This window comes from Knufia obscura, assembly GCF_036327395.1.
Source record: "Knufia obscura strain CCFEE 5817 isolate CBS 148926 chromosome Unknown scaffold_5, whole genome shotgun sequence".
Classification (NCBI taxonomy): Eukaryota; Fungi; Ascomycota; class Eurotiomycetes; order Chaetothyriales; family Trichomeriaceae; genus Knufia; species Knufia obscura.
In genome coordinates, this window is record NW_027042691.1 from 1,026,215 (window position 1) to 1,052,851 (window position 26,637).

Here is a 26,637-nt window from a genome sequence, read left to right on the forward strand (position 1 = left end):
GCTGTCTCAGCATGAACCTGATCTCTTTCTTCCATTGACCACTCGTCTCACATTGATGTCACCTACAAACCCATTCGGACACCCACCCATACCTCTTCCCTCATCACTAGTCTTCTCACACTCTTTCCCGCTGCTTTGTGCTCTCTCCGTAGCGCCTCATCTGGGAGCCTCCAATGGTCAGCGCTAAGCGCCGGTAATGTACGGTGCAACGCTCTCGTGAGATGATCGCGTTGCCTGGAGTCAGGATCTGCAAACCTCGCAACATCCAAGCGCTTGACTTGTCTTCCCAACTCCTTCACTCGAGGCAGACTCTGGTAGCTCCACACGGCACTACCCAGCGCGTGACCGTCTTCTTCGTCGCTCTCGTCATCGTCATCATCGTTGTCTCCTACCGTTGACGGAATCATGTTTTGCGTCGGGTAGAGTGAATCTTTCTGTATCGCGCGTAGCCCAATTGTTCTGATCACCTCGACGCTCCAGACTTGCTTCAGCCCGATTGGCGTGAGCTCTGTACCCAATAGATCGAAATGGCCATACAGACTCTGCATATGAGTCTGAAAGTCCGCGATAACGTTCTCCAGGTGAAGGGTCCAGTGGCCCGTTGTATACTGACTAGGCGAGCAGTTAAAATCGACCTTCAACCAGATGTTCTTGAAGACAGGTTGTCTGATACCAAGATCACGTATGAGGTGGTGGAGTAGTTTTGCCAAACAGTCTACGCAGTGGACGACCAGTGAGGTTTCAGCCCGATCGAGTAGATCAGTGAATTCTTGTCGCAACGTCGACGAGGTAGCGAGGAGATGTAGTCCGTGATCTCGAGCCCATTGTGATTCGGCTTTACGCTTGTTCAGGTAGGAGAGTAAGGGTGAGGCCCTTCGAGAAGCTATAGAACTTGGCAGGCGTGTTTCGGCAACATCTTTGCAGAAATCGAGATGTAATCTGGGTTTGTGAAGATATGAGTAGATGTGGAGTCGAATCTCGACTGGAAGGCTGAGGAGATGAGTGCCCATGGTTCAAGCGGTGGGTTGAGGTCGATGCGTGTTGGAGGAGGGGCGCTTTGGGATGTTTCAATGTGAGCGCGATCGTTTTGCGCTTTATGCTGACTTGTACAAGAAGTATATTGTATGTTCGTCACTAGGTGGAAGAAGGAGGGACGAGTATGTTCTCGGCGGGCTGTTGCCTGAAGAACGCTAACACTTACGCCAGGCAAAAGTGGGCTCAATCTTGGCCAATCAAAGGACTTGCAGCCCCGTGCGGAGGGGTAACAGGGGCTGTGGTATTCTTCGGCATGGTCTTATAGGTTCTACGACGCTTCAACGACGTGTATGTGTTACCATACTAGTTCTTGTGCAAGGCAGATTTTGACTGATGCAAGGCGAGATCATTCGCGGGCGCAAAAACATACTCATTGACCTCCAACTCGTCAGATAAATGTGAGCCTTTCTGAACTAAGGAACGAATTACCAAAATACCTTATGCACAAGAGAGCACTTTCCATGCGTTACACCCTCTTTGGTTTGACCTCTATTGAATTGTTGGGCACTCTGACCATCTGAGCCCGGTCGGACGCTCGAGCTCGCATCCGTTATCACAAATGTAAAGTATGAAGTAAACCGAGTATACACTCACTAACCTCTGTACGCTGGAATAAGGATGACCACAATGCAGCGAACGATTTATCATCGCAAAGCTCCCACCGGTCTCTTCACCTTCTTCGCTTCGATATCTCCGCACCCAGCAGGGCACGTTGCCCCACACTATTCAATCCCACACACACGCTGTGTTACATCACCTCTCCAAGGCTTCGACCATTCCTTTGATTCAGTTGTGCCATACAATCCGGGTGCCGAGCGTACTGGATCAAGTTCTCGAGGTAGCAGACCGCTGCATACTATCATAAATCGATGACCATGTCCACTGGTTTCCGTCGAACACACTCTATGCATGTTCAAGCACTTGTTTGTCGTGCTTATGTACGGCAAATCGGAATCTTGAGCGCTGATTGCTAGTAGATCATAGCAAGACGATCGCGCATATCACCCCACTTGCTGGTTGGTATAGGGCCCATATCTGATCGATGGACCTTTTAAAACTCGAAGTCGTAAAAGGATGTTCGACTGATCTGGGAGAAGATCTTAACGAGGTTCGCAACCCATGATCTGGCTTACCTCATGAGTGCGAATAATGCCCCATACGTCTTGCACAAGCAATGACCAGTATTGGGACCCACTAGTCCACTAGATCCTGAAAGTCTCAAAAACTCGATCACCGGCCACAAGTTTACCACTTTGGCTGGTGGCACCTCTGTCGACCTCCACGGCAGTTCGATTGTATCCTTGGGTGCGCCCGCTATTATCGGACCCAGGTCAGCATCGTCTGCAATCAATGGTCGGACGAATGGTCTGGTATATGTCAGCAGTATTTTCCCCGGCCGACCTGGCACAAGCTCAGCCATCAGTGGCCGGATTCGGCTATCCATTGAGCTCAGCTGCATCACGCTTTTCTGTTCAAGAGCCTCTTCAAGCTGGATGCAACCTTCTGCAACAACAGCGGCGAAGCATTGATCTTTGTGATTTTCCGCATGGATTCGTTTGATGAGCTCCACAGCCCTTTTCTGGGTTGTCCTTCGACGACATATGATAGCCACGGCGAAGAGCGCGGGCATCATCCTCGGCAGGAGACTCATTTTACTTCGTCTTTGCGGCAGGTCGGCAAGTCCTTGCTCGCCCAGGGCCTCGATGTTGCAGAGTATCTCCTCCAGCATGTTGGAGTACCCTCCCCATAACAGTTCATTAGGTAGTGTTGTGCATTTGATCAGTAGCACAAGTAGCTGGTGATTCGTCTCAAGTGCTAACACTGTTGATCTGTACTTCTCTCTATCCGTTGGATGGTCTATGCCGTACTTGTTCAGGATGTCACGCCACTTCAGACAAAGCTCCAACGTCTGTACGAAGTCCGGCGAGTGCGGCTTGTGAAATATCATCTGGTGATGCCCTTGACTAAACACCCATTGTGCAATTTCGTAAAGCGCGCCTCGTGCTGTTGCCAAGTTCTCAAACCTATTTGGCAATACAGGCATGGGCCACTCAAGGCAAGCAGCAGGCTTCTGGTCGTTGTCGTATATCGATGGACTGACAGCAGCTTCGAATCGTGCAAACATCGGTTCCAGTGTCCGTTGGATGAGATCGTTTCCAGAGGTGGTAGACGCAGGCGTAGTTGGTGTATGCGAGCTTTTCCATTCCCTAAGAACTTGTAATCCGGATCTCAAATGCAAGAACTGGTTAGATACTGTATCCTCGACATTCTCCATGCTGATGAACATCAAGCAACACAGAAGAACCATCTCGGGTTTCGCCCGAGAGTCGGGAGTGACGAGAAGATTGAGTGCGTTCATGTAATGCTTGTTGTAAACATTGACCAACCGTCCGCGCTCAAGCGATGCATTTGACACGTAGAATGATGCCCTTTGCCTGGCGGCAAGCGCAACCATGATGTGAGCGACGCATGGCTCTGAGAAGCTGAGTTTTGGTACTGCAGATGTCCAAAATGTTTCAAAAGGCCGTCCAAGGTTCTTGAACACAGCAAGACTAGTGTTCATGCAAAATTGTTGTAGCTGCGCTGTCTCCTGTGTCCGCTCAATAGGAGAAAGCGCGAGCTCCGGTAGAGGTATTGGTGATGGCGTGTCGAGATCATCTGCCTCGGATGAACCACGATATGTGTGTTGAGGCACAGGTCTGTAAAAACAGACCCTGCCAAGCGTACTGCATCTGTCGCAGATGGGCTTCTTCTCGTCGCACTTAACCCGACGAGCCTTACATGTCACACATCCGGTCCTTGTCTTTTTGTGTTTCTTCTTCACGCGAGCTGGTGTGTCGACGAAGGTGGCCTCGAAAGTCATTGATGAGCCATCAAATTTCGGTGCACGTTGAACGAAAGGGAGGACTAGTGCATATTTGAGTCGCGCATTCGATGCATGTGCAATTCAGCCCTAAGAGCTCGCCCTTTATCGTCAGCCAATACCAAGCAGTCGAGCACCAATTGCAGGCGAACTGTGTTGGATGCCTTAAAGGTCGGCAGGAAAGACCATGTCGGGCTGACTGCGTCTCGTAGGGCTGCAGATGGCCGAGGTACGACAGGATGCGTCTTCAATAACGAAACGTTGCGAGAACTGGACTTGTCGGCGGCTCGGGGTTGTGCAAAGAGCACAAGTGGGGGCGAAGGACTCACTTGGCGTGCTCGCCTAAGAATCAGTTACGAATGTCCAAGAATGAAGTATCGTGCGTATGCTCGGTATAGCTTTGTAAGGTAAGTAATGGCTTACCAAAACCATCTTTGATGCCGGGGAAGGCGGAGATGGCATGATCTGCAGTTCCTGACTTGGTGTAGCACCGGTCTTGGCAGGCACGTCCGGTCGAATGACAAGCTGAGGAAGCAGGCACGCCCCGCTTAAACGCGCTTGACCTTCCAAAACTCGTTGATTGACTGTGGCATGGCTTCGCGGTGCTGCCGTAGCTCGTTCGGCGAGTCTTACTACGCCAGCGACTTCAAGAAACCGATGAAGAGGTCAGCTTGACGCAGAGCGAAGAAAATCCTCCTCGTATCGTTGCTTGCACAGCCATACATATGTTGTTGCATGGTATACCGTATCGAGCAAACACGACCAGGCATTTCCACCATGCCACGACCGTACCACGCGAAAATCGTCATTCGTGAACTTGGTCGATACGCTTTGCCGATCAAAGTTAGGTAGTCGCGACTGGCACGCGACGAAACCCACCAAATCTGATGTCAGGCTTGAGATCGTCAGTTCAAGAACGCGTAGGCGCGCGTTTCGTGTTTCGTGTTTTTGATCTGGTTCAGACCGCATCAGAGGCTTTAACACAGTAGTCAGAGTGGCTGCCCGAATCTTACCTTCACCTCGTGCAAATGAGGGTTGCTCGAAGCATATGGATCTCATCGAAGTGTCGAGGAAGACAGCAGAAGATGAGTGATCGAAGCACGAACACCTCCTTACTTGGTGGAGATTTTAATATTGGGCTGGCTTGCGCGAAAGCACGAGCCCAAGCTCCGTTTTCAGCTGGGGCCACCTCCACATTCGATCATTTTGAACTTCATTGATTTGGGTTCGACTATCTTATGTACTTGTACGCTACATAGAACATAAAAAAAGAAGCACAACATCCTCCTCGCTTGTGTCCCGCTATGCTACGTTGAATTTGTGGTTAAAGGACGCTCGCTAATAAAAACATGTTTGCGTGCCCACAGCTTCGGCATGACCGCTTAACCTATGTGCCGTTGCTGACATCCTCCTCTTTCATGGCCTGGATCTATTCAACAGGCGTGTCGTAGCTCGTGTATTCCATCAGTAGAAACGTGGCCGTAATTGTGTTAGTAATGTTCTGCCTGAACAGCAGAGTGGTGGGTAGACTGCTTTAATTGTTGTGGTGAACCCCTTCATTGCTGTCTTTGAAGTTCGTCACCAAGCTGAAGAGCAAGGCCTCGAGAGTCTTGCCGTTGATGCGGCGGCGAAGGGGGTGCCAGAGCATCGAAGTTCAAGCATCTTCTGGCAGAGCGCTGAGGTGTTCGACCAAGTGCTGGAGTGCCATGTTTATTGAATTGAGCTTGAGCAGGCGAAGGTGTAACATTACAAAATTCTGCTAGGTTGAAATTGCCTGGCGTTTGCAAGGCACCGTTGAACAGCCCGAGATTACCAGGAGTTTGCATGACGGATGACGGCAGGTTTGCATGTTGATGGGGCGGTGTGGATGGGTGGTCCTTCGAGGTGCTCGAGATGTGGTGAACATGTACCACAGGGGTGCGTGGAGAGTTAGCAAGGTAAAGTAAGAGATCGGCGCCGGCTTGCTTCGTGTTGGCAAGATTTCGACGAGCTGGAGGTGGTGTGCGAGGAGGTGACGAGGAGATTACGCTGCTCGAGGGTTCCTGCATAGCGGGCATGCCCGCATCTTGGTCTTCATCTTCTGACGCTGATGGTGCATCAAACATAGGCGAATCCTGCAGAGAGGGGTATGGGGCATCCATTGTCTGAGGGCGGTCAAGCACAGGAGATAACTGTGTCATGCCATTGTTCTGTGCCCATCCGGCACGAAGTCCACCTCCTTCCAGCCTTGAGCTTGAGGAAGCACGTACTCTCTTCCTCGATTCAACGTATGGCTGTGCAGAATTCGAAATGACAGGCTGTGAGGAAGGTCCTAGGATATTTTCGGAGAATGTGGACGAAGAATCAGAGGTATTCAGGTCTTCTGGATATGGTCGTTTCCGTCTTGCCAGTTTCTCTGTAAGTTCTGGCTCGATACTTGACAAAGTTCTCGCTTCCCATCCATTGATCGATTTGAAGGATGCAAAGGCTAGGCAGTCTTGTAGGTTTCTGGCAACCTGAAACAGTCAGTCATGAGTCTCACATATTGGGGGATGGTGTGTACTTTTGCTATCTCTATCCTTCTTGTGATCTTTTCGGCCACATGATTAGCGTCCATGGGCTGCTGCTGCTGTGTAGGAGCCATGTTCATTGTGTCGAAGGAGGAGAAGCTGGCGGCCAACATTGAGCTTGAATGAAAAGGAATCAATCTCTTGCAGGTCGGCCGGCAGGTAGCCGCTCTCGTTCAAGCAAGCCAGCAACTATCCGAGACACTTCGTAATGGTCACGAGAGTACGATGATATTGCAAAGTGAAGCTCGCTTTGAAGATGGGACGTTTCTTTTCAGGCACGACGCAGCATTAAACTAGCGAAGCATAGCCGAGTGTGGATAGTGAATTAATTAAGTAAACCCAGGTACTGTACCGCAGAATGGTGATGAAAGGTCAAGACATGGGCATAGGATTTCGGCTGCATAGCAGCGGGGTGGGAGCAGTTCTGCTGCGATGATGGCTGGCAACTGAGTCTAGCATGGCACACCACGACAACGAGCAATGTATGTAAAATTACTTTGATTGGTTGTGGAGATCGCGCCACAGATTCTAGCTTCAGCCAGTTCTGACAACGCGTTCTTAGCACGTTAGCTTCTGTCGGAAACAGGAATCAAAGGCCATTTGTGCCGGTAGTGCCCTGCGATTGTAACTATACCGCACTCAACTCAGACTATTGCATCCTCATCGCCGATTCCTCAAACTGCGGCTCTGGCTCTCGAAACGCGGACCATTGTAGAGACTCATATACTTTCCCTAGATTCCTAGGATTGGTCAGAACTGCATCGCCGGAGTACATATCCAGATCACTTCGCTTGACGAATCGAATCTTGCTTACTCCAAGTCACATGGAAAGCTACTCCTGTTCAGAAATTATTGAATGCACACCCTGCATGAAGTATATCTGCATGAGTTTCAAATGATAATGGCGGTGATGCTCTCCAAGACAAAGATGCACGGCGCAGGAGGAGTTTCCCCTGCCGTAGAACGCCGTCCGTCGTTACTGCCAACGGGGACTTCTGTAACAACTAGCAAACAAAGTCATGACGTTGAAGTGATCCTGGCTTGGTCGTCCTGTCAACATGCCTTGAATATAATTTTAGGGCAGTGCACTGGCCTTTTCCGCGATCTAGGTAAGACGCCGGTGCATGATCTAGACGCCTCTAGCAAACATACCAACAATCCCCGAGAGACTATGAAGGAGTATATACTAAGGAGCCGGTACTTGCTACCACCAAGTCCACTGCTGCCTCTCGGCAAAATCGTTGGAGTATATCGAATGTCCGAAGATCTCGAGGTCAACCTCCGAGTTCTGTAGTTCATCATTCCTCTCTAAACTGCACTTGTAGCATTTCTGAAACACTGGCTTCACATCGAAAACTCTCACGGTGTCGGCTGGTATGCCCTGTTTGCGAGAACTTAAAAAGAACTGTGTAATGATGAGGCAACGCGAATGCTGGTCCTATTTCGGGTATCCGGTAACACCTTCGACGAAGCATTACATCCACGAGCTCAGCTGCATAGCAGTGTCACAGATAAGGAGCGGTTGATAAGCTTCTTGGCCCCGGTTACCAAGCACGCCGGCACAACCGCAACAGCCACGCATCCAGTGCCATGTCACCTGATCTCCCAATGTGAGCTTCTTGGATATGGCCATCTCAGGCGACGGACAAGTTAGGATCGCATTGTGCGAGAAGCCTGCAGCAGGTTTGGTAAAATATGCCAGTGTTGTGAAGTATCATTGAATGATTATGGTCACCATAGCGTTGCAACCGTTTCTCCTACCAGTTCTGAAGGACGTCATCTCGTAGACGCCCACGGACCGCCAATGACGGTATCTCGGTGTTTAGTTGCCGCGTGCCAAAAGCTTGTCTTCCTGTTCGATGCTGAGAATGCGCAACATGTGTTTCTTTCACTGAGCATTATCACCGCCTGCAGGCCAAGCGCCGGCGTTGTAGGACCTGACTGCGCCGGGAGCCCGCATATGCTCTGTAACTTGATCCCGATCAATTTTGATGCTGGCTAGATTGTGCTAGCTACGACCGTCCCTCTGGGCTTGAAGCTGGTACTGCTGCTTGAGGATTGTCGCGATTTTGTCTCTCCTTACAGCAGGCAAGCACGATCCGAGCACCTGAACGGTGCAAGAGTCGAACTTTCCCACACACGTTCGTTCTTGCCATTGCAACCATATGCTACCTACTGTGAGCTCTTGCCGTGGGTGACACTGGAACACCGAGATCATCAAGCCGGACAAAGCTGCTCTCTCATTGATGTCAGTCTTTGTTGGTGAGGAATATTGCATTTGCCGCTGCTCAGAAAGAAAGGGACTCGAATTCCCAACATAATTACACAGTAATAGTAATGGCATTCCTCAAAGATCTGCGGCGTCGATCGCGCGCCAGCTTTCGGACCTCAGACTCTTCCAAAGACTCAAGCAACAGTGTCCCCTCTCAGAAGTCGTCCTCAACCCTGAACTCCGCTTATGCCAGTTCGACTCCTCCCTCAAGCCATCCTGCGGCATCATCGACCACAAATTTGCCGGCGATAAGAACCAATGGCACGTCTTCAGCACCACCAGTACCACCGAGACCTGCTGCGTTGCCAGGATCGAACAGGAACAGCATGATAGTGAGGGAACGAAAGAGATTGCTTCTAGAACAACCTGCTAATTTGATATACAGGCAATGTCTCCTTCGGCGTCAACGAGCGCGATGCGAATACCCCAACCCTCTTCTCCCTTCGCACCAAAGATTACCTCAGTGACGGACGGGTCGATCGTACATTCCAAGATCGTTGTAGTATCCGGAGAGATCAATGAACCTCAGCTACGACCAATGGATGGAAATATCACAGTACACCACGACAAGGATGGTTATGCATTTCCACCTACGAACTGGCCCGTCTCGGACTCGTATTTCAAAGCACTAGTATATCTCACACCTGGCTGGAACAAATTGCGGTTCGACTTCAGCTCTTCAAAGTTGAGCCAGTCCAGCAATGGATCCATGCAGACTCACTCTTCGTATCTCATGTTGAATTACCTCCCTCTCAACAGTGCTCCTCCCCTCCAACTGGTGATCCTTGTGGGCAAGGACTCCCCCTGCACATTTGATGCAACTCCTGCTCGAGTTCAAAACGAAGGCAACGACCTCAGTGTAGCCATCCGCAAGTTCCGCATGGCTGCCCACCTGTGGCAGGCCTTCACTGCTGAGCAGATGTACAGACATAAGTTTGGACGAAGGTGCTTCAGGTATGAGGAAGAGTGGCAGACCGGGACACTGTCGATACGAGACTGGGAAAGCGGCATACAGAAGAACGAGACGAGGGTACATGTGGTTCGTTGCGAGCACTCTGTTGCAGAATTGAGAGATGCAAATCTTGCACAACAGAACGAGAAAGCTGCGAAGAAGGGTGATCTGTTCGGCATCGCGGGCGATGCCATTCGAAAATACTTCAACATCAGACCCGGGCAAAAACACTACGTTGCCTGCTTACTACTCGACTCGCATTGGGACAAGCAAGCTGGTACAATCACTGCTCACGCCGCGCTTGGTGGTGGTAGCGATGATCTCAAGCTCGCAATCTTTGGCTCACATGCTCTGCAAAGCTATCCATCGTGTATTGAGGAAGTGGTACCAGCGTTCACGGATTGCACCAAAACAGACACAAATTTTGTGGCAAACGATTGCAACGAATCTGGCAGCAGTTGGGAGGCCGCAAACATTGGCATTGGGGCACACCTCCACGAAGTGGGACATCTGCTAGGCTCGCCTCATCAGGAAAACGGGGTTATGCTCCGAGACTACGTGCGCCTGAATCGGACCTTCTGCATCCGAGAGCCCTACTCTACGAGGACAAAGTCGCCAGGAATGCGAGTCTGCAAACAAGAAGATGAGTGTGGCTGGCACAGACTTGACATTTTACGCTACAGATACCACCCGTGCTTCAGGATGCCTGGCGATGAACTACCGAATACTGCTGATGATGGCATACAGTATTATGGAGTGGACGGTGGTCGCCTAATCGTGCTGGCACCTTCGGGAATCGCTTTTGTTGAAATTCGAATCGACGGCGCAGATCTATGTCATCATTGGTCTGAATACCTGAATCCCGATCCACGAAACGCAGCCCTTCCGAGGCAGGTGACTCTGAACGAAGCCGATATTCGTGCAAAACTGCCCGAGGACAAGAAGAAGGGCCGAATTTCCCTGCAGATCTGGTCAGGAAGCGCGACCAATGTCGAAATAAAAGACCTTGGCGAGGTACTGTCTCAGAAGAACATCATTGTGTTACCACCCGTCAAGCTAGCACCAAAGCAAGATGAAGGCATGGTCATGAGCATGATGGGCAAAAGCTTCGGGGACAAGAGACAAGGTTTCAAAGGCAAAAAGCTGGGTGCTTCAAGTATGGACGGCAGCAAGCCGCAAGAGATCATACTACAAAGCTGCATCTATCAGAGCAAACTTTTGCTTTCCGTTAAGGTCTGGGCGGGCGCTGCACTGGACGGGCTTGAATTCTGTTATGAAGATGGTTCGACGCAGCTCTTTGGCAAAACTGGAGGTAGTAGTGCCGAGTTCGCATTAGGTACGTCCCTTCACCAAAATTAGTGTGATTATGCTAACGGTGTTACAGATACCAGACGAGGTGAGACTATACTGGGTTTCGCTGTCCGAGCCGGCGCTTGGGTTGACGGCATTGAATTCTTGACGAGCACAGGCCGACGCTCTGGCATGTACGGCAACCCGAACGGAGGTTCATTGTAAGCTTGGCTGGCATTACATGATATGTGCGCAACAAGCTGACTCATCTATAGGCATACTCTCATGGCTCCTAGGGGTTACCAGCTAGCTGGCTTGTCGGGATCTTGCGGACCATGGATCGACGGCTTGCAAATGATTATCACACGGTGATGCTTCAGCGTTTTCGATATTACGATACCCACAGCTTTGCACTTTGTTCAGCACTCGATAAAACATTTCATCACGGGCATTGATACATACTCAGCTTCGCGGCGGCAAGCGCATCCATCTTTGGAGCGTTTCGAGAACACGACGACCGTAGTTTCTAACATGCAAGCATTAATGACAACAAAAAGCACTTACATTTCAGCGACATCAGGGCGCATCCGGGGTCTTGGGATGCAAGTGCAGTTACACACACACCGCTCCGTACAGCAGGTCGACTCACATACATTGGCAACATGTTATGTAACCACATTGTGAAGCATATTTGGCAGGTTAGGACTTGTGAGCGGATAATATGACGATGCAATGGCAAGGGAGAAGTCGCTACATTACGACATTTTATGAACAGCAAAACAACATTTTCAGAAGTACATATAGATCTTGGGCGCGGTCAAGGACAGAGGAACGAAAAAGGCCAATATTATAATGACAGAGCAGGCATATGGGTGAATGAATCCCATCCGAGCACATAGAGATTACGCATCAATAATATACTGATAATGCAAGCCCACTCGGCTGCCTATAACACACCAGCTCTTAGACGTATCTTTCGTTTTCACATCACTCGTCAGATAGATTACTAGACCATCATTACTTCTTCTGCTTCAACTCAACACCACCCTCCTCCCACTGCACACCAACCCACTCCTCCCGAAACACCACCTTCCCCTCCTCACCACAATTCCTACTACAGCACCCAACCAATATAGTCCCCCACTCCATCCCCTCACCCCCCTCCAAACTCATCGCCGCCTCATTATCCTTCTCCAACTCATAGATCAGATACGGCGTAAGCTGCATTTCGAAGACACGGCCCGCGCCACAGTGTTGACAGCGGGGTATCCCCTTTACTGGACCGCTGGTTTTGATTTTCTGATGGAGGTGGTGGCCTGGTAGGACGAAGTGCGGTGCGATTAGGTCCGTGGAGCTGTAGAGGAGGGGTTGGCCGGAGAATTCGTAGCGGAGGATCTGTTCGGGGTTTTGGGAGAGGGTTGAGGTGAAGGTTGTGAAGGTTTTGTCGTGGGGGGATTCGTAGAGGTCTTTTTCGGCGGATGAACTGCCTGCTGGGTCATCTGCTAACTCGGTGATGCGCGAGTTGGAGGGACCTGCGTCGTTTGTAGAGGTGGCTGGGGTGGGATCGAGGTATTCGGATTCGGCGTCTATGTTGTAGGTTGGGAGGGGTGTGGGGAAGAGGGATGGGGAGGGCCAGGGGTCTTGTGGTTCTTGTTCTTCTTGTTTCTGGGTTTTGTTCTGGGCTCGGTCTTCTGGGGTGGGTGAGGAGATTCGTAGCTTGTCGGCGAAGGATTGGGTTGGTGGTTGAGGTGGTTTTGCGGCTAATTCTGAGAAGGGGTTTGTGGTGCCGTTCGGTTGGGAGGATGTCGAGAATGGGTTGTTCTGTGCTTGTGAAGAGGCAGTTGAGAATGGATTGCTATTGGTTGAAGAGGGAGGAGGTGAGCCTCCGAATAGCTGGCTGCCTAGGTCCTGCTGCGGCTTTGTCTCAGATGTGCCGGTCTCTTGATTCGACGGTTCTGGTTTCCTCGATGTCTTCGCTTTCCTCACTTCTCTGAATGCGCGCACGCTTCCTGGCTTCTTAGAGCACTGTTTCTTCCTGCAGCACCACACGAACAGCCTGCGCTCATCATCTGGAAAGTGCTGCTGCAGATCTGCTTGTAGCTGCAGCAATAATGACATGTAGCCGTTGCAGACCTTGCATTTTGCCAGCGCCGCTGTTGGCTTTGTGTTGTCGTCCAGCCATGTGGGATGTCCGCCGACGTGGCTGATGTCGTCACCCGTTGGTTCTTGCGTCGCGTACCCTAGCGTCACGTTTGTTTGTACGTCCAAACCATCTTCGGATGAGGTGTCGCTATCGTAAGGCGCCATATTTGTTGATGCGCGAATCTTTGAGGTGTCCAGTTTCAGGTGGTTTGTTCCTTCCTCAAGTTGTTTGCGCCTGCCTGAACTTTTTTTCTGGCATCAAGATTAGCTCCGGATCTAGTGTCAGAGCTAAGGCAATGGAGCCGAGCCGCCCCTCACTGATCGACAAACCGATGCCCCCCAGAGCTCCTTCCCACGAACCACCGCTGCATGCCTGCCTCCACTGTAGTGATCAGAACACATCTAACACGACCGATGCCATTCCATCGGCGGTGGTGCCTACCCGTTCTTGCTCTTGGAGCTCAAACTCGTGAAGGTAGGTGGGAACGATGTGAGTAGCAAGATCAAAACGTGCTCTCCGATGATTTTCTGGTTTGTACTGACCAGTTCGCCTTGCAATCATGGAAACATATACAGCCGTGCCTGAGAATAGGCAGCCGAGCAACCTTGATGCGATCGTGTCCCCAACGGACATACAAGCAAACATAACTACTCGTGTATCAGTCGGCTCAAACAACATACCATATAGCTATCTACAGCTGTTGGGCAGACTCTCACTTCCTTTACAACCGGTCTCAGGCTCAATTTCGAACAAGATGGAGGAACCTACCTATGAGCGCCTGATCGACTTGTTACTTCAGCAACCTTCAGAGATCAGAGACATGGTCTTGAACAGACTCCAACCGACCGACCTCCTGAGTTTGCGAGCTACGAGTCTTACATTGCACAATCTGATCCATGATTCCAGCAGATCACTATGTATTGGTCTCTCCGATCGCGTATCAGTGAGCCACGGTTTGTCTCACATTCCGATCAGCCTTCCGGATCTGTCTGCATTCTTCACGGTTTCACGCCGGTACATGTCGGCCTGCGCAGTGGCTAGCATCATAGCTGAAAGGCTTGCCCGCCATCTGTCAACAATGGATTTGCGTGCTGACAAGAGCGCCCTGGAAGCATGGAGGAAGAAGAAAATGCTAAGCCTTGAGAAGAAATTAGGGCGAAGTCTGATGATCCTACAGCTTTACCTCATGTTCATGCTGGATAACATGAATGACAATGAACGTAGCCTCGAACCACTGGACGACGAAGAGTACACTAGTCTGCACAACATTTTCCTTTTCGACGAGCAAGAATTTCTCGAACACAATATGTCCGCACTGACAGAAACAGATTTTATGGATGTGACGGCAGCAGTGGAAGTATTCAAATTGACATGTAAAGCGCGTTCTTTGCCCTTCCGAATGAAGTCGCCTGCTCACCCTTTCATCTCGGTCAGGCAGCTTCTCGTCCTCAAAGGTCTCGGCCCGTTCACCGAGCTGCTGGCCAAGGATGCTGGTCTGGCTCAGCAGGAAGCTATCTTGAGGAGATTGGGTAGAAGTATCGGCCAGTCTCGAAGATCATCCACGATGGCGGGAAGCGACCTTCCATGTCCTTCTCTACACGCTCTTGCGGGCTATTGGCACGACCGAAATGCCTTTTTCGATCTCAAACGAAACAATAGAGCGCGAGACAAGTTCGTGAGTCAACAAGACATATGGGACAAATCCGCTCGAGCATTAATGATGCCAAAGCTGGACAAAGCTCCCGAGACACAATCGGCGGCCGCTTGGATCCGAAAGATTTGCACCCAAGGCGAGAAGGACCTGAAGGAGTCGGATGTCTTGATAGGCACTTGGGACCAGGCTGATGCTCGTTGAGAGGAGGATCTGTACTCGAAGACCAAAGGGGGACAACATTGAGACATACATGGCAACCACGACGAATCTGTGGGTCAGGCTGTGCCCGATCATGCATCGTTCAGGCATCTGACAGGGATAGTCCCAAGCGAAAGCACGATGCAACATGGCAGAAACCTCCAACCGAACATGCCAAGTCTGCCCCAAGCCCTTTTCGACGGCACGCCTGACAGCGCTTTCCCTGTTGATCTTCCCAATCCTTGACAAAAAGCACAACACCCGGCCAATGATACTCTCCTTGACCGTTGCCTATCAGTCCACCGTCGCCACAAGTCTGAAGCTTCTCAAGCTTCGATGCTGTGCCGTCCAGACACGGTTGCTTGGCTCTGTGAAGCGAATCAATCAAGGCAAACTTTGGCTCCATGCTAATAGTCCGAGTAGGGTGGACAACAGTGTGACATCGCGACAAGGTCAAGCAGAACCTCGCGTGCCTCGACTCACCATTCCAATCTACCTCCAAAATCGATGCTGGAACAACCTGTTCCTTGGTGCCTTCCTACACATCTGCGTCAACAATCTTTATCGGGACACGTCATCAGGCAACAGCGTGGTGCACACTGGTCACCAAACCCAGGTGCCGAGCTTGTGCGGACCATAGTCTAAATGTCTACATCAACCCCAACGGCGCCATTCGAGTCTGTGAGAAGCGCAGAACCGGAATCAGCGCTCACGAGCCAGACGACAGCTCAGAATACCGGGTCGGATGCCGACCGAAGCAAGCATTTCTCTGACCTCGAGGTTGATGGTCGAAAGCACTACAGTGATCTTGAAACTATCCAGCCTGACCACTCTACGCTTGAAGTAGCCGCTTCTCATGGTCGAGTAGAAAGCTTAGGTCACTCTAATCTACAGGCATACCATCCGGGTGTCTCAGACATTGGGCAGTCTAGCGGACCATATCCTTACCATCCGGGGGTGAACAAAGTCTCCGAAGGACCTATATTGGATGAGAAGCCAGCAGGCAAAGCAGACAAGGCCGAAAAACGCCGTATATGTGGCTTGCGAAGGAGGAATTTCTGGATCGTGTTAGCGTTAGCGCTTGTGATCGTCATTGCCGCTGCAGTTGGTGGTGGTGTTGGTGGTACGATAAATAAATCCTCGTCTCGTTCAAACAGCAGCTCGGTACCATCGAACGCCTCCCCGACTGATTCTGGAGGAGAGTCCAATGCCAACTCAACTACGGATGTAGACCCGAGCAATGGCATACGTACGAATACAAATCTCGCAACGGTTGCCTGGAGAGTTAGTGATTCACGATACCAATACAGAGTATACTACCAAGGAGAAGACGACTCACTTAAAGAATCAGCTTATGACAGTACGGATGGTTCATGGACTGTAAGTACTCTTGTGGACGGGTCAGCGGTCGCCCCAAACACGACTATTGCTGCTGCGGCATCGAAGAGTGCGACGGACACGGATGGCAACACGGTAAGTGCTCTTCTATGGAGCGAGCGTCCTATACTGATTCAAAGCAGCCAGTCCACGTCTACTATTTCGATCACAACCTCAACATCTGCTCGTTCGTGACTGGACCTGGTGGTGGTACTTCCGCAAGTGGACCGCAACTGGTTCCTAACATGGACCAGACGACACTACCGGAGATTGCTGCATACTACTTCGACTGTGAGCTATGCTCCAAGAACATCGTCCTCGCAGGTTCAACGCAAGGTAGCGTGGTGTGGATGAATATGACAAGTACGGGTGGCTTCGAGAGCACATTCACTGACATGAACATAGACGTCATGGACGGGTCAAGCCTGGCTTTTCAACCCTACAGTATCACTGGATACGCTGATCAGCTCAACCTCTACTACCAGAGTTCAAATGGCCAACTCGTCCTCGCATCTTGGTTCTCCGACCAGTACCAAAGCGACAACGGGCTGAATTTGGCTAGCAACAATGGTTGGCAGATGAGCGGGGACAACTCGGCTGTTACCAGTCTGCCTGCCAATGCCTCGTTCGCCGTGACCTACCTGGGTGACAGTAATGGTAGTCCGGCTTTTGTCGAGGCTATATCGACTGCTTCGAACCCTTCCGAGTTTCAGGTGTCACATTGGACGAGCAATTCTTGGCAGTCGACAAACGTTCCTGATGTATTTACAGCCCTCTCTGAGAACACAGCTGTCGCGGCTCATTGGTACCAAAGAGCGTATGCTATCAGAGATGGGGCATTGGTCCAATTTTCGATACATGACGATGGTGTTACCTGGACAGTGCAGAGTACTGTGCCGACCTTGTGATTAGACCAGCCTTACGACCGTCTGGCCACTCTGAACCTCTGGAGGATGCCCGCTATTTGTCTTACCCCTCACCGTCTGAATTTAAGTTTCACGTCAAGGTCAGTCTCTGGCAACGTTCACTGCGAAAGCCGTCACCTCCACGATATTGCGGGGGAAGTCTCGGCTCATAGACTTGGAACAAGTCCTCAAGCTCACAGGCTGGCGAGAAATGTGCAACCTCATCGATGTCGGACTACCACGAAAGCGTCAGCATACATATAATCCTACGTTGATTGAACGAACCTCGGCCATACTTGAGCTGTACGACGCGAAGTTCTAAGTACGCACCCACCTGCTCTCAGAAGCCCGACTTGAATCAAGGGCAGGTGCCAATCCCAAGTCTCGGCTCCCTGACATCTCTAAACTCCCCGAGCCTAAATCACTACCTCTGCCAGCCTTCGATTAATCCAGATACGGAACAAAATGACCCCCACCACAACAATCATCTTTGTTCCCGACGCATGGCATGGCCCCGAATGCTTCGACAAAGTCGCCTCCACCCTCCGCACCCAAGACTACAAAACAGACTACGTCCACCTCCCATCCGTCGACCCCCAACCCACACCCCTCAAATCCTTCGACCCTGACGTCGAAACATTCCGCACCCATATCCAATCCGCCGCCGACGCCGCCCAACAGATAATCCTAGTAATGCACTCATACGGCTCGATCCCCACCTGCCAAGCCGTCCAAAACCTCGAATACACAACCCGACAAGCCCAGAACCTCCCCGGCGGCGTAACACACCTGTTCTTCATGGCCGCCTTCATCATCCCAGCTGGCAAAATTCTCATAGAGGCCTTCGGCGGAAACGACCTCCCCTGGTGAGATATCAGCGCCGACAAAACCATCGTTCAACCCGTCGACCCAGCCACGACTTTCTACAATGATATGCCTGATGATCTCGTCAAATCGAGTATTGCGAATCTCAAACCATTCAATTACCAGGTATTTCATAGTAAGCTGGGCTATGCGGCGTGGCAGAACGTGCCGAGTACGTATTCGTGTTGTTCGAGGGATAATGCGATTCCGATGTTTGTGCAGGAGATGATGGTTAAGGAGACGGCGAGGGGTTATGAGATTAGGACTCAGACGGTTGATGCGGGGCATTCGCCGTTTCATATAAAGAGCCAGGAGTGTGCGGATGCGATAAGGAGGGCGGCGGAATTGGAAGTCGGTGGGTGATGGTGGTGGTGAGACGATCTCGGGGAGATGGATGCTTGCGACAATCGGACTTCTTTGGGCTAGCGATGAAGGCAAATTTTCATTCAGTGCTTCGAAGCATGGGAAACTTTTTCATACATTCGCGAGCTCGATAAACTCAACACGAGCTTGAGCGCAAACGGATCGCTCCCTACCATCACTATACAGGGTCCCCCTAATCAAGCATTCAAATCGCTTCACTTTTTGGTATCCAACTCATTTCCCATCCATCCTCCTCACCTCCCCCTCACACCAACCCCTAACCTCCTCCTTCCTCCACCCCTCCCCCTGCAGCGTCACACACTTCACCCCCTCCCCCAAATAAACACTACACCACCCATCCGGCACCTCCCTTCCAAGCAAAACAATACACTCCCTAATCTCCTCCGCCGCAATCAGCACCCGTCCACTATCCCTTATCTCCTGCACCAGCGACTCAAGACTAAAGCTGACCTTCATCTTGCGCGCGCCTGTCCCGTTCGGCAAGCCATGCAGATCAGACCGGAAGAGACTGTTGAGTTTCTGTGATTGTTTGAGACGCAGGATATCGATGATCTCTGGGATACGGTGGAGAGCTCGACGGCGGAGGAGTGTTGCGCTGGTTTGCGGGGCTGATGTGTTGTTTGCGGCTTGTTTTGCGCGGAGGCGGTCGAAGAGGGAGGTTGTGCGGGATTTGAGGGTTTCTTCTCGTGAGATGGGCTTTTTGTTGTCTGATGGGTCGGAGATTTGGAGTTTTGAGAAGTCTGGTTCTGATTGGAGTTGTACTTGTGATTGTGGAGGCTGTGGTTGTGGTTGTTTGGACAAAATCGTGTCCCGAATGGACGTAATCTTCTCCCGTCGTGCTTGTGTCTGTGTCCCAATCTGACATTTCAGTCGTGGGAAGGTAATAAGAGGCTCATAGACGAAGCTGTACGCATCCGCGTTCACCTGTGCAGACTGCCACACCCTCTCAATCGCAGCCTCATATTTCTGATGCAATTCACTCTCAATGAACGTGCCAGATGAATTCGTCCACGCATACTCGACCTTCGCCTGCGCATTTGATCCAATACCCGTAGCCACCAATCTGAACGGACCCTTGCTATGTTCAACCTCTTTCCCTGGAGCCAGCGTAACCTCCCAAACAGCCAACATCCTCTCCACATCCGCGACAGAAACAGTCCGTCGCTTCCACAACCTCGTCATCGCAGGCATAAGCGCAGCAAGCGATACCGCGTTACTCGTCCCATTATGCGCATAGTGAACACCCAGAGCCTGCGTGAAGCTCTTGTGCAAAGACTTGAGCTCCTCTAATGTTTCCGGCAACGGCTCATTCTCATTTTCATGTTCAGGCTCAGGTGACGAAGCAGGTGGTGTCAAAATCTGCAACTGAAGCTTCGTCTGTCGCACCTTCCTCAACGCCTTTTGTGGTCGCTGGGTCGCGCCTTCCTCGTTTTCTGCATCTGAGTCGACCGCGTCGCGCCTTCTCTTTTTGGAATTTGGCTTTTGTTTTGGCAGGTGCGGTTGCGACTGAGGTTGCTCTTTCTCTGCGATGATTTCTTCGATTGCATCTAGCTTCTGCTTGTTGACATTCAATTTACTGGATTTTGTGATGCGGAAGGCGGTGGTGTTCTCGGGTCGCGCCTGCGGTTTTGAGATTCTGTTTCGCGAGGAAGGAGCCATCGTAGTTATTTTTCGAGTTGGAAGGGAAGGTGCGATGGAGGTAGTTTCCAAGTTCAAGTTATCTTGAAGGTGGAAGTAGCAACACGAACATGCAAAGGAACTCGAACAGCAAGACGTGAATGGAGAAGCTGTATGTTCCTTACAGGAAATGCAGGAATGAGACGACGCGTCGAAAGCACACGTTGTGACGCGACTCGAGCGCGTAGATATGAACTAAACTCAAAAGGGGTATATTGCTTTCCCAGCCTCGCGTAAACCATGTCACGTCCATAACACCCGCGCCAATGCTACATATTGCTCCACGGATGCCGCCAAGCAGCCTTTTCATGCGCCCTCGTCCTCGTCGCTCTTCCCTTCGTCCTCATCAGGTACGAGCATAGTGTCACGACCGTACGCTGGCATCTCCCTCTTACCACCATTCCGGGGCGACTCGTGTCGCTCTGGCTGCTTGCCCTTGTCCACTGGCATGCGCTGTGCAAGCCTACGGTCGACTCTGATATGCGCGGCCGTCTCTGCTTTCTCGGAAATACCCTTGATCTCGCCAACTACATTCTTCGCCTGTAATTCCTTCGGATCCTTGCCTTCGTCGATTTCGTCTGCGGTGTGCAGGACATGCTTGCGATCGCTCCAGTACTCGAGTCCTGAGATCTCCTTATTGGCGGCTTCCGCAGCTTTGAGTAGATTATCGATGTGTTGCTTCTCGTCGGGGCCTTCTGGTCGATGTTCGGCATTGTGCTCATCTCGATGTTCTTGCGCTCCTTCAGCTTGATCTTTGAGATATTGCAGGATCTGACGTCTGGTATTTTGGAAAACAAGCTGAGACATGATATCAGGCATTTTCTCTGCTAGATAGAAGAGCTCGTCTCCGCCCGTGTCGATGAAGTGTCTGACAGCATCGACCTTTTCACGATCGATAGTGGCTCGGCGTAAGGCTTTCATCAGGGAGGGAATATTGTTGATATCACCGGGCTCTGTCAGCTCCGAATGCTCGTCGATCGATTGGAAGCTTATATAGCTCACAGGGCGGGCAAGCTGTGTTTCCGGGTTTGCCGCCTCTGACGGGCTGCGATCCCGTGGCCGTGAATGAATAGTGAAGTAGTCGGCGTTCAGATGATGAGCATCATTCATTGTTCCCTCCTTGTCTCTTCTAGAGATACCATCGAGCCTCTTCACGCGTTTCCGCAGCCACCTTCTCCGACGAACGAATGAGTGAAACCAAGGGTGTGTCCCATGCCAGGCGAACTTGTTTCCGAACATGAAGGAATACTGCCAGCCCTCTTCATCTACATCATGACTCATGTCCACATACCACGTTTTCCATGACCACGTCCAGCTTGGATCCGGAACTTGTGCATTCGTGATGTTGACTGGTGAGTTTCTAAACTCCCTGTTAACCCAAGCGGCAGGGTCGAAGTTGAGTAACGACGAGTGAGAGTAAAGTGGTATGCCGCAGAAGAAAGAGCCCCTTTGATTCTCGTAAAGTATATCGATCTCAGATTCGGGCTTCTCGTCATTCTTCCGGGAGCCAGGTATCTTGGCCTTGACCGTTTCAGCAGCATCATCCTCAGTCTCTGGCCCTTTGCCAAAGTCAACAGTCTGGCTCTGTTCGTTCTCAGGATGTGCCTCGAACACAGGAGCGCTCGGACCTGCTCGTCCTTGACGTATCGACTCCTCTTCTGCGGTTCCGTCTTCTGTCTCGAACTTGTCCTGCCTCCAACTTCGGTATTTCCTGCGTGAAAGCTCTTCCTTGACCGAGTGTCGAGTTGGTACTCGGGCTATCCGCCGCCAGCTCCCGTTCGTAGACTGCCTGGAAGCATCTTCGGCGCCAGCTATCGTGCTATCGAACAATCTGATCTGGCCATCGTCGTTCTCCGCTGGAGGTTCAACAGTTCTGGTTTGAGTAACTTCGGTGGACATCCCATGCACCAGTGCTGCCGGGCTCAAATCGCATCAGATATGGGACCACTGGCTTCTCCCAGGCCGTGGCTGTTTCTGTGTCGGACTGGACAATTGTTGTAACGTTTGCAGTTGATCAAGAAACTGAGACGACGTGTACACCAAGGTTTCTGGCGTCCGTCTTGAGGTTGTTCGGGTAATGGATTCCGCTTTCACAGTCGCACTTGTTGTCCTTCGAAGCACAACATCCGTGTTCTAACTTGCTTTAGGACCGTGATTGCTGCGTCTGTAACCATGCACTCGAACAATAACAACAGATGAATCCGAAGCTAACATTTTTAGCTTCAACCGCGCGATCACAGCGGGAAGCAGCGCAGCGGAGGCTTCCAATCTCAAAGTCAATGATGCGGGGAGCCATGGACGCGCCACAAGCGCGAACCAAGCCCAGATCGTGCTGGCCTAGGCGAGCTTCAAGCTTGGAACTGGAGATTCGGCGTCAGTTTTAGCCAGTCGAGGCACCAGTGATGTCACAGTCACATGCTGGGTCGCAGCGCGTCATTGCCCGGTGTTTGTGGTCCAGGCTAGAGCTCAGCTCCAGGTGAATTAATACTGCAGCTTGCTTCTTGCGATATTGTCGAGTTCTGCAAATTCATTCTTTTACGAACCAAGCAACCATAACTCATCATTGATCAATTCGGTGGCAAGCGCAATCCATTCGAAGGTCACTTTGCGAAGAACTTGAATAAATCATTCATCATGTCTAACAGAGCACTTCCAGCGATCGGTGTGGTGGTTGCAGGGTAGGTGAAGAGCTGCCAAATGAAGAGCCGTGTGTCCAGAGCTTTTGCTAACCTTCATGTTCAGTGCTGCAGGGTACTACCTCTACAATGCCGGCGGTGACCCGAAGGTAGCCGAGAAGTATATGGAAGGTATTTCATCACGATTCTCTCCCGAGTGAGCATAAGCTGATCAAGTGCTTTAGCCGATGCCCACAAAGCATCCGCGAAGCTCCGAGGGGAATTTGAGCCAAGAGGAAGGGAAGCTGGTGCTCGAGGTGAAGCTCTGGCACGACAGGCCGGCGACAAATTCGATTCAGTCGTGAGTCTCCATAACTAGAGTGAGATCAGGACTGAAGCTGATGATATCCAGGCCTCTGATGCAGGCAAGAAGTTCGACCAAACCAAGGCCGAGGCCGAGAGAAAGCTCGAGGAAGGTCGAAGGGAGGCTCGTGACGTTGCGGCAAAGACGAGCGCAGAGTTCAACAAGAACGTTGACAAATTTGATAAGGAGGTAACAGAGGGTGCATCCAAGGCAAAGAGTGGTCTCTCGAGCTGGTTCGGTGGCAAATAAACAGATACAATATGATGGTGTATGGAGTCTCGTCTACGAAGTTGTATGATACGATGTCTGTCTAGCGAGCGATGAGCTTTCCTCTCCACATACGAGAATACAGCCAAAATATCACTGAAGCAGACCTCATGTAGCACAACGTGTTCCGTACTTGGTCGGTTCGTTCTCTGGCTTATTCGAGGCTATCATAGGTGAAGCAGTAATCAAACTTCGTTTCAATCAGTGACTTGCAGTATGTCCGTAGGATGAGATTCAAGGCATAATCTTTTGACCGTGATGTAGTTAGATATATTCTTTAGGATATCAAATCATGCTCTGGAGCCTCTGTGGACGGGTCCACTGGTCGGAAAGTTGCCCAAATGTAGGTTGGGGCCAGCGGTCTGTATCAAAATGATTGTCACGCCCGAACAGGGCCCCAGCGCCTTGGTGCAATACCAAGCTGAATGTGCTTAGCTGTGGCTCATCGAACCTATTGGAGTGACCGGGACTGCATGGGTAGACAAAACCCATGCCTGATCTGCGACGTGGTCGCACGTTTTACGAGATGATCATCAACATCTATGCGCGCCTGAATGATGTGGAAGAGGAGTGTTCAGAGTCCTGAATGTGGCTTCGCATATACTCTGGCAGCATGTTTTCTGTTCTTGGTTCTATGCTTTCCAAACCTTGCGCGCCCCGTAACTGAGCGAGTGTGGCTGCGCTCGTCGAGCTGTTGATTTTTGAGTCCCAGAGTTCTCCCTGGGGTCCTCCAGGAGTGTGCCCGAGATGCCGTTGTTCAAGAAGAGCAAGAAGAAAATGGTCGAGGACGGAGAAGAGAAGCTCGAAGCAGAACAGAAAGAAGTGAACACGATGTCAAGATTTCCGGACGAGAAGATCGCAACCGATAACAATACCAAGATCCAGGACGAGAAGATGGCTGTTGACAGCAACGACATTGTAGCGAGTCCAACTTCTGAGGAAGGCACCCTCCTGCCAGCGTACCGAGAGCAAGCGTCGCCCTCTGTGGACCATCAGAGCTCGTCAAGGTCAACCATGCCTTCATCAACCGGAAGCTCGTCCGGCGTAGGACCCGACGTTCATCCAGTAACCAGTCAAACAATGATGGCATACGATGGCATAGAAGTCGTGACACCGGAAAGGAACGCTCATACTCCCTCTGTACCAACTAGCTTGCAGGCAACAAGATCGTATCGGGAGTACAATTTCTACTATACCAATGCTTTGACACACCTGGTCATATGTGATCCGGACCAGCAGGTCTTGTACTTTGCAGAAGTATCACCCTTCGCCAAAGGCGTGCCTGACGTGCAAATACGAAATATCGCAGGAGGAGGCTTCGACAACTTGGCGCAGATGGGACCGGCTTTGGGTATGAAGGAAGCAAAGGATGCTCCTGTTGTGGCTGTAGCAGATACAATGCCTTCCTCCAAACACATCAAACTTGGTTTCGGCGACCCCCTTCAGCCAGAAACCAATACCTGGATCGTGATGAGAAACGTCCACGATGACCCCAAGAACAACTCGGAAAGGTACGATCTGACTATTAGTAAGCCTGGCAAGCAGACGACTTACCAATGGATCTCCGGTGCTGGTGGTGAGAAAGATGCTGCGGACTCGCCAGACCTGGGACAAACAAGACGCAACTCGAACTCGAAGGGAATCTTCAGATTGCTTTCCGACGATGGCCTGGTCGCTGCTTTCAGGAATTCAGGACTCGCGAGCGTGAAGAAACGCGGTGCTCTCCGAGTGTATGATGTGCCGGGTATCGACGATTCTCTCCTGTTGATCTTTCTCAGCTGCTCTGCTCTTTGCGAAAAGCAACGGCGTAGGAAGGCAAAGAAGGGTTTGATTATAGGGGCCAGTCTGGGTATGGCCGGCTGGGGCCGGTGATATTGCAGACTGAACATTCGGTGGGTTGTCGTTGCGATCAGCATTAATGGGTGTAGGCTCGATGGAATAGCATATGGCAGGATGCTAGCTGATGCACCTATACTTGTCGCATGCTATGCAAAGCCGAAATTGAAAGAAATCAACTCTGGATTTGGAAGTTGGGGTCGTGGCCAGGACAGCCATTGGAGAAACGAGCATAAACAGCAGGCGGGCGGAATGCAGCTGCGAATTGTCAGCATGTAGTGTGAGGAGATTGCAGGCCTCAATCAGCGGGCAACACCATTTCGGAAGATGCGGGCGTGCCTCCCAAACAAGACCAAAGACCACCTAGAAGCCTCAACCCACCAGCCTCCCAAAAATTCGCCGCTCTCCCCCAAAGACTTGCATCAAGCAAGATCAGTGATGGAGGACCGCTACGCACTAAAAGATACAAGGAGGAAAAGATACAAAAGGATAAAGATAGAAAAAAGCACAGAAACTCACTGGTTAAGCCAGGACCTGTTTTTTTGGCGTCCATTGCGCGACCTGGCAGAGTACTGCGAATCCTCAACAGAGGGCGAGAACGGAGTGGTTACCAGCTCGCCATAATGAATCCTCTCGCAGGGTCGAAGGGGGATCAACCTGATGCTCTTGAGCCATCAGTACCAGGGACTATTTTTTGGTTTTCAAGTGTTTTTGGTGGCCGAAGCCGTTGTGTTTTGGAATGTTTTTGGTGGCCGAAGCCTTTGTGGTTTTGAAATGTTTTTGGTGGCTGATGCCATTTGGGTATGAAACAATAGGAGATAGGCCCTCATACTTACCTGAGGGTACAAGACCATGGGGAAAGGTCAAGACCCGTTGATGGGAGGGAAGGAAAGAGAGATATAGATTGAGCGAGGGGAAGGCGAGTTTATGAATGCCAGAGCTGTGCTCAGCCTGGGCTCCATACTTGTCAAGGCTCAGCAACTTTCAACTTCTGGCGCGGCGATTAAGGGGGTTACGGGAGCAGTTTGTGTCGGCTTCGCTCGAAACGGAATCGCTTCCGGTTTCTGTCCTCAAGTCACGTCGAGTACACTTTGAGCAAGATTGATTCTGCTTGTAGCAGCTAAGTTTCCATGTGAGAGGGCGAGAACAACCATCATGAATGTTCCATCCTTCTTGAGTGGTGGCTATATCTCATGCACTTGTGTTCCGCAGCTGCGGAGACGCTTGTTGAAATAAAAGGTGCAGAGGCCCGCCTGTGGATTGTAAAGGTGCGCGCACAACATAGCGATAGATAGACAGAGCAAGTTCAGTTCAGAGCAAGCTCAGTCCAAGCTCAGTTCAGATGATATCATCTCGCAATTGTCATCAATTCATCATCATTGCTTATATCGT

The 26,637-nt window shown here is 51.0% G+C and overlaps 12 protein-coding genes across 12 annotated transcripts; 7 read left to right on the forward strand and 5 right to left on the reverse strand.

Moving 5' to 3' along the window:
- Positions 1–62: 62 nt before the first annotated feature.
- PMZ80_005169 (uncharacterized protein) lies at positions 63–4,330 on the reverse strand (the record flags this gene model as incomplete). Its single annotated transcript, XM_064873590.1, has 4 exons — positions 63–939; positions 2,169–3,942; positions 4,228–4,240; positions 4,322–4,330. The coding sequence occupies 4 exons, from the start codon at positions 4,328–4,330 to the stop codon at positions 63–65; spliced, it is 2,673 nt and encodes an 890-aa protein (XP_064730694.1).
- A 1,124-nt stretch (positions 4,331–5,454) lies between these two features.
- PMZ80_005170 (uncharacterized protein) lies at positions 5,455–6,527 on the reverse strand (the record flags this gene model as incomplete). The annotated part of the gene is made up of 2 exons (XM_064873591.1): positions 5,455–6,393; positions 6,441–6,527. The coding sequence occupies 2 exons, from the start codon at positions 6,525–6,527 to the stop codon at positions 5,455–5,457; spliced, it is 1,026 nt and encodes a 341-aa protein (XP_064730695.1).
- Positions 6,528–8,784: 2,257 nt separating this feature from the next.
- Positions 8,785–11,333, forward strand: PMZ80_005171 (uncharacterized protein; the record flags this gene model as incomplete). The annotated part of the gene is made up of 4 exons (XM_064873592.1): positions 8,785–9,051; positions 9,105–11,007; positions 11,056–11,182; positions 11,237–11,333. The coding sequence occupies 4 exons, from the start codon at positions 8,785–8,787 to the stop codon at positions 11,331–11,333; spliced, it is 2,394 nt and encodes a 797-aa protein (XP_064730696.1).
- Positions 11,334–11,978: 645 nt separating this feature from the next.
- PMZ80_005172 (uncharacterized protein) lies at positions 11,979–13,268 on the reverse strand (the record flags this gene model as incomplete). Its single annotated transcript, XM_064873593.1, has 1 exon — positions 11,979–13,268. The coding sequence occupies one exon, from the start codon at positions 13,266–13,268 to the stop codon at positions 11,979–11,981; it is 1,290 nt and encodes a 429-aa protein (XP_064730697.1).
- A 914-nt stretch (positions 13,269–14,182) lies between these two features.
- Positions 14,183–14,959, forward strand: PMZ80_005173 (uncharacterized protein; the record flags this gene model as incomplete). The annotated part of the gene is made up of 1 exon (XM_064873594.1): positions 14,183–14,959. One exon carries the CDS (start codon positions 14,183–14,185, stop codon positions 14,957–14,959), a length of 777 nt encoding a protein of 258 aa, XP_064730698.1.
- Positions 14,960–15,601: 642 nt separating this feature from the next.
- Positions 15,602–17,241, forward strand: PMZ80_005174 (uncharacterized protein; the record flags this gene model as incomplete). Its single annotated transcript, XM_064873595.1, has 2 exons — positions 15,602–16,429; positions 16,477–17,241. The coding sequence occupies 2 exons, from the start codon at positions 15,602–15,604 to the stop codon at positions 17,239–17,241; spliced, it is 1,593 nt and encodes a 530-aa protein (XP_064730699.1).
- A 462-nt stretch (positions 17,242–17,703) lies between these two features.
- Positions 17,704–18,108, forward strand: PMZ80_005175 (uncharacterized protein; the record flags this gene model as incomplete). Its single annotated transcript, XM_064873596.1, has 1 exon — positions 17,704–18,108. The coding sequence occupies one exon, from the start codon at positions 17,704–17,706 to the stop codon at positions 18,106–18,108; it is 405 nt and encodes a 134-aa protein (XP_064730700.1).
- A 63-nt stretch (positions 18,109–18,171) lies between these two features.
- Positions 18,172–18,465, forward strand: PMZ80_005176 (uncharacterized protein; the record flags this gene model as incomplete). The annotated part of the gene is made up of 1 exon (XM_064873597.1): positions 18,172–18,465. The coding sequence occupies one exon, from the start codon at positions 18,172–18,174 to the stop codon at positions 18,463–18,465; it is 294 nt and encodes a 97-aa protein (XP_064730701.1).
- Positions 18,466–18,699: 234 nt separating this feature from the next.
- Positions 18,700–20,145, reverse strand: PMZ80_005177 (uncharacterized protein; the record flags this gene model as incomplete). Its single annotated transcript, XM_064873598.1, has 1 exon — positions 18,700–20,145. One exon carries the CDS (start codon positions 20,143–20,145, stop codon positions 18,700–18,702), a length of 1,446 nt encoding a protein of 481 aa, XP_064730702.1.
- Positions 20,146–20,469: 324 nt separating this feature from the next.
- Positions 20,470–22,062, reverse strand: PMZ80_005178 (uncharacterized protein; the record flags this gene model as incomplete). The annotated part of the gene is made up of 1 exon (XM_064873599.1): positions 20,470–22,062. One exon carries the CDS (start codon positions 22,060–22,062, stop codon positions 20,470–20,472), a length of 1,593 nt encoding a protein of 530 aa, XP_064730703.1.
- Positions 22,063–22,797: 735 nt separating this feature from the next.
- Positions 22,798–23,391, forward strand: PMZ80_005179 (uncharacterized protein; the record flags this gene model as incomplete). Its single annotated transcript, XM_064873600.1, has 4 exons — positions 22,798–22,841; positions 22,906–22,970; positions 23,024–23,139; positions 23,191–23,391. The coding sequence occupies 4 exons, from the start codon at positions 22,798–22,800 to the stop codon at positions 23,389–23,391; spliced, it is 426 nt and encodes a 141-aa protein (XP_064730704.1).
- A 765-nt stretch (positions 23,392–24,156) lies between these two features.
- Positions 24,157–25,281, forward strand: PMZ80_005180 (uncharacterized protein; the record flags this gene model as incomplete). The annotated part of the gene is made up of 1 exon (XM_064873601.1): positions 24,157–25,281. One exon carries the CDS (start codon positions 24,157–24,159, stop codon positions 25,279–25,281), a length of 1,125 nt encoding a protein of 374 aa, XP_064730705.1.
- Positions 25,282–26,637: the final 1,356 nt, after the last annotated feature.